The sequence below is a fragment of the Symphodus melops genome, assembly GCF_947650265.1.
Source record: "Symphodus melops genome assembly, chromosome: 20".
Classification (NCBI taxonomy): domain Eukaryota; kingdom Metazoa; phylum Chordata; class Actinopteri; order Labriformes; family Labridae; genus Symphodus; species Symphodus melops.
Window position 1 is genome coordinate 18,653,512 of NC_136710.1, and position 5,812 is coordinate 18,659,323.

The window sequence follows — 5,812 nt, forward strand, 5'->3', positions numbered from 1 at the left end:
CCCGAGGGCTCCGCGTGCTTCTTACAGTTCAGCCAAGAGAGACGAACGCATCATCAACACGGAGACAGCACGAGGAAGCTTTTGTCTCGAGGTTTCCTGCAGCGGGATGTGATGGACAACAACGACCCCGCGGTGCCTTTGAGCGGCTCCTTTTATTCCACTTTAGTTTGAGTGACAGCAGAAGTCGCTCAAACCCCCCCCCCCCCATATTTACGGCTAGACTACAGCAGCGACCTCCAGTGATGTGAAAGTGCAGTGAAGTTCCCCGAGTGTCCGCTTGAGGCTGCAGAAGCACAGGAAGTCACATACACACTCATTCAATAAGCCTCCTTTTTTTTTCAGCAGACATGAACATGTTTAACGCCAAGTCCAAAATACAAATTGTCACTTTGGCGTGAGAACACCGGGCATCACAGCACTTTATATTAATCTTGAACCTGCTATAAACTGTGCGTCAACAGAGGCAATCCACGGGGCAGAAGGAAGGGCTTTAAGACTCGTACCCGGCCCCTCACCTCTGTGGTCAGGTGGTCAGTGAAGGGCGAGTACAATATTATAGCAGCAGGTGTTTTAGACCTTTGAGCTTAAAAAGTTGCTGCGCTTCTCCCTCAACTGGAAGGTCGGAGGTTTGATCCCCAGCTCCTGCAACCACGTGTGCGACGTGTCCTCGGGCAACACACTTAACCCCAAGTCGCTCCCGCTGCTTCATCGGTGGTGTATGAATGGGATGAGTTACTTCGCTATAGTCACTTTAAATAGCAACCACTGACTTCAGTGTGTGACTGGGTGTGGATGGGAAGGTAGGTACGACGTGGTGTAAAAGTTCAGGAGAAAAGCTCAAGTCCATTTATCATGTGTGTGACGGAAAAGAGCATCAGAGCTAAAGTGAGGCAGTGAGGAGGTCAGAGTCAAATAAGAAGTTATTGCTCTGATGTTTCTATTTGATCCTCTTCATGCAGAGGACACAGAGAACATTAACTACAGCAGGATGTGTAGCGCCTGTATAATAGTGATTAAATCCCAGCTGTAATCACATGTCATTAACTTTGACTGTGTGTATGTGGACCGACCTCTTATACAGGATTTACACTGACAGGCTAAAAATCACCTGCACGTCTTCTATCGTTCAGGACTTACACCACCTTCATGAATCATCATCATCAATGCATCTATCAATCACACGTGCGCAGAGAGCGAGCGCGCGTGCACACACAAACACACTACATTTCTAATCACAGGAGTTTCACAGTAGAGACGTAAAGATAAACAAGCCTCCATGTTTTCATAAGAACAACACCTGAGAGACAATGATTTATGGGCTACTGCTTTAAATGACGACTGTTATGTTTTTGTTTCAAACATACAAAATGTTCAACATTTAACTTTTAATGTGTCCGTGCAACAAGTCAACAACACAGCCGGCACCGTGCTCTTCTTCTACAGTCTACACACACTTGTAGCTCACAGGTCAAACATTATGTTGGCGCCACCTGGCGGCTCATCATGGTAACGACTCACTACAATGAGCCGGTCCCTCATGTGGAAATAATATTAAAGAAAGCCTACCTGACGCATTGGTCTTCTTTATGGCTCCTCTTAAGCTCCTCCCCCACATCTTTAAACTCCAGCTCTCTGACGAGTTCTTGTCCATGTTTGTTCTTTGTTTCAGCTGCTGATATTAAACTTAATAATAATAATAAATACTGCTGATTATTCCCTCTTTGTCCTCTGACTGAAGGCAGGTCACCATCAGGACACAGCCAGAAAACCAATCAGAATACTTTTCTTATTTTCACATCAAGTACCTTTACATCCATTTGTTTATGTTTCAACATATGTATTTAAAAAAACAACAACAAAGAAACAAAAAACTCAAAGACAAGATGAGGCTTGAGTCGATGGGGTTTTGGAGGCCCCTAGTGGTCGGAGGCCCCCCGGAGCAGAAAGGATCCCTACTGAGGAAGACCTTTTGTTAAGGTAAGAAACTCTTCTTTACTATTTAAAAAAAGCATCTGTTGCGTCACTCTCTTCAACTCCACCAGGCTCCATTGATAAAATCCAGGATTTTAACCTGGCAGGACATGAGAGTTTTAAAACTCTCCTGCATCATCCATCTGTTTGTTTGTTGGCAACTTTCAGACTCTAATGTTTTAAATAGCTGATATCAGTGCAAGCTTATATTTATATTTGTACAAACAAATAGCCTCAGCTATCTAGTCTTAGAACAAAATGACTCTGGGTGTATCTGAGATTAAAGGGGGTGCAGATACAGAGACCGACAACAGCAATGGAAAATAGTTCAGGTGCTGCATGTGGTTCCAGGTGAACAGCAGGTCACGTGTATCTGTCATGACCATCAGATCATGGATGTTATAAACAGGATCTGAGTCAGTGTTGTCCATCCATTCGGACTCCTGCTCCGGTCATACAGGGACCGGAGAGCCCTTAACAAAGGGCCCTGGAAGCCATACTCTCGGAGCCCCCCCCCCCCCCCCTTTATAAAACATACTCATTTCTCCTACTTTAAAAACAAATATATAACCTATTATAACACTCTCTACTACTTAGTGTAACAAGTAATGATATTAAATCCTGAAATGAACATTAAACTATGCATTTTGTGAAGTTACTTTGACATACTTTCATAAATAAGGAGTAAGGAATAAGAAGTATCCTATCACGACCCTGAAAATACTACTGCAAGAAATAATGGCGGAGGAAATGGTTTTAAGGTTTCTTCCCCTTTTCACACAGGCGGATGGCAGCTCTTCTTTTTATTTTTTGTTTTTATTGCAAGACGAGACATAATTACAGTACAAACCAGAAACAGTGTGTGTAGGTAGGAGTTTGTGTGGGTGTGTTTTTTAATGGAAAGTCAGAGGGGATATGTTGTAAGGACAGTCTTTGCTAAAGTGTTCCTAATTCCGATTATGTGGAGGGTCAGTGAACGCACCTAAAGGTACGTATTTAGCGGCTTAAAGAGAGAGAAGGTAACCGGTTGGTCCAGTTGGTCTGTTGCAGTAAGTTGTGTTCTCGGCTGGAAGCGGCGTGGAGAGAAGGTGACCGCTTTATTAAAAGCTGTTATTTGTCGTTCTTTAACGGACAGACGCTACAATATGATGTCTACATGCGCAAATACACGGATTTATTAAAATCCCAATATAAAAAACGGGATATGGAAACAACCTCAGTGACAAGATGAAAGTTTTTTCATGGTGAGTTTTCTTTTATTTGAAGTTTTTTCAGAGGTGATGTGTGACTGAAAAAGGTGGGGAGACTGAAGAAAATGGTGTTTTCACTTACTTTAACATTTTAAATGTCCGCGGTTTGCGTTGTAAGAAAAAAACTTAGGCCTATGTGCGCATGCGCAAAGAAGACGCAGTGAGGTTTCTCAACCTAAACGTCATATCCCGAATATTATCAAAACCGGGATGAGGCTCATAACCGGGACACTCAAGCCCACGTAAACACACTCACTGAGTGGGTCATGAGATGTTTTCTATCACCAAACAAAAAGTGACCTAAAATTGCATATTTTATCCATTATGGTGAAAAAGACTCCATTCAAATATTAGTTACATTTTAACTAATGGTTAACAGTGGCAAAGTAATATGTATACTTCCCATTAATTCTGTGTGTTTTGGAAATTGTGAATATCCACACAGTCCTAGTGATTATATATATCAAATTATTCTACTGTCTTTCTTACATGACACTGCTGAAATAGAGTTGGGCTCAGTTATTTTGGGGTCTGAACATTTTTGGGAACCTCTGCTCTGCAGGAGGACTGAACTTTGACCTCTTGTGTTTGTCTCTTCAGCTCTGTGTCCTCTCACTGGAAGAAGAAGAAGATGATCTGGATCCTGCTGCTCATGACTCTGATCAGCTGTGTCTCTGGTTAGTTCACACCTTTAGTTCAGTCTCCTCACAGAGAGAGAGACTAAAACACTCTCAGACTGCACACACACACACACCTCATGTTCCTCTCTGTGTCTCCTCAGCAGGAAGATTTGAAGTGAAGGTGACTCGGAGCTTCTATCAGGCAGAGGAGAACCAGAACGTCACGCTGGAGTGGACCTTCACACCCAAAGCTGACCGCTCACTTCCGAATCTTCATATCGAGTGTTGGATGTCCTCTGATCACAAAGACAGTGTCCTGTTTCATCTTCAAGAAGGAGTCGAGGTCTCAGTGTCTCAAGGTGAACAGTTTGTAGGACGAGTCCACTGTGACCAAGACGTCCTCAAAGAAGGACGACTCAGACTTCACGTGTCCTCGTTAAGGACCGAAGACTCGGGGCAATACAACTGTCAAGTGTTGTCAGAAGATGGTAGGAACGATGATGGATGTCACCTTAATGTGAGCGGTAAGTTGACTCAGTAGTTTATTAAAACCAGGGTCTGGATCATCACTCACACTGACTCATCTTCATCAAACATTCTCAGAAAGGTCATTAAAAGGTCAAACCCCATGTCAGGAGGCACTATCAGGCAAACCGGGGTGAAGTCCGACCCTGTGGGTCCCCTGTGGATCCTCTCTCTCTCTCTCTCACTCTCTCTCTCACACACACACACGCACACACGCACACACGCACACAATCTCAGGTTTCTTTTTCAGACGTTTGAGATTTGATGGCTGAATGTTGAGGCTGCCTTTCTTAGACTTCAGAGAATATTTCAAATCTCTTCTCAAATCTCTTCTTTTATTTAAAGACGTGACGTAGTTAGTATTTCTCAGCAGCATTTTTATTTACACCGTCTTATATGTTGAAGCTTCATGCAGATATTTTGTTGAATGTTTCAGTAAGATGTGTTTATTGTCCTTCACAGCAGCTGCTGATGAGCCTGAAACTCAGAGACCAACAGTGAGACCAGAAGCAGAGAGTCAGGGGACAGTTGGCTTCTACATTGGACTGGTACTCTTTGCATTAACTGTACTGGCTTTTCTCTGTGTGAAGTAATGTTTCATGAAAAGTGCTGACAAGAGACAAACACTCAACCATCCATCCATGACCTGTACCACTTGTTGTTGGAGCCAATCCCAGCTGCCATGACCAGGTCTGATGGCGGCGTATATGGCGTCCCCTCCCTGTCCAGATGGTTTGAAACTCTCCTTTCCTCACGATCAGGATTTGTGTCTGTCTGCAGCCAGCGTGAAGAAAACACTCTCCAATATCAACACCCGCAAGGCTGCAGGCCCAGACAACATCCCTGGATGTGTGCTAAATCAGAGGATTTCAAACTTTTTTCAATGTTCAACTTTTACAATTTTTTGTAAATTATCTCTGATGTCAGAATGCTGTTCATAGACTTTATCTCATCGCACCACAACAGCTGATCAGGAAACTGGACCAACTGGGCCTCCACTCATCCCTCTGTGGCTGGTTGCTGGACTTCCTCAGTCAGTACAGGTCGGTAACAACATCCCGAGCACCATCACACTAAGCACGGGGGCCCCCAAAGATGTGTGCTCAGCCTCTTCAGCCTCCTGCAGTCTGGAGGACGGTACCAGAACCTCGGAGCCAGCTCCACCAGACTGAACAGTTTCATCAGGAAGCTAAACTCTCTCCCCAACCCCCCTTATGGTTATGTATTTTAATCCAAGTCCATGCACATTTGTTGTTGCTGCTGTTGTTTTTTTCAAAATGCACAACTTGAATGTAAAGCACAATGCCAATGAAGATGACTTTGATTTGGTGAGGGGTGTAATAAGATAATAATAAGAATACATGAAGGAATCAGGGAATGGTATTGAGACTGACAATCCAACCGCGTGGCTCTACTTTAGCACAAACTTTATTTTAAAGCCAAAAA

At 43.6% G+C, this 5,812-nt stretch overlaps 1 protein-coding gene across 1 annotated transcript; it reads left to right on the plus strand.

The window, feature by feature from the left end:
• Positions 1 to 3,121: 3,121 nt before the first annotated feature.
• Positions 3,122 to 5,017, plus strand: LOC306841384 (uncharacterized protein). The gene is made up of 4 exons (XM_079371262.1): positions 3,122 to 3,215; positions 3,822 to 3,898; positions 4,003 to 4,365; positions 4,829 to 5,017. Exons 1-4 carry the CDS (start codon positions 3,199 to 3,201, stop codon positions 4,957 to 4,959), a joined length of 588 nt encoding a protein of 195 aa, XP_079227388.1. The 5' UTR covers positions 3,122 to 3,198; the 3' UTR covers positions 4,960 to 5,017.
• Positions 5,018 to 5,812: the final 795 nt, after the last annotated feature.

Excerpts from the sequence above, each read along its gene's own strand:
- LOC306841384 (XM_079371262.1), top strand. Across the intron at positions 3,899-4,002 it reads TCTGATCAGCTGTGTCTCTG|CAGGAAGATTTGAAGTGAAG; the intron begins GTTAGTTCACAC and ends GTGTCTCCTCAG. Across the intron at positions 4,366-4,828 it reads ATGTCACCTTAATGTGAGCG|CAGCTGCTGATGAGCCTGAA; the intron begins GTAAGTTGACTC and ends TGTCCTTCACAG.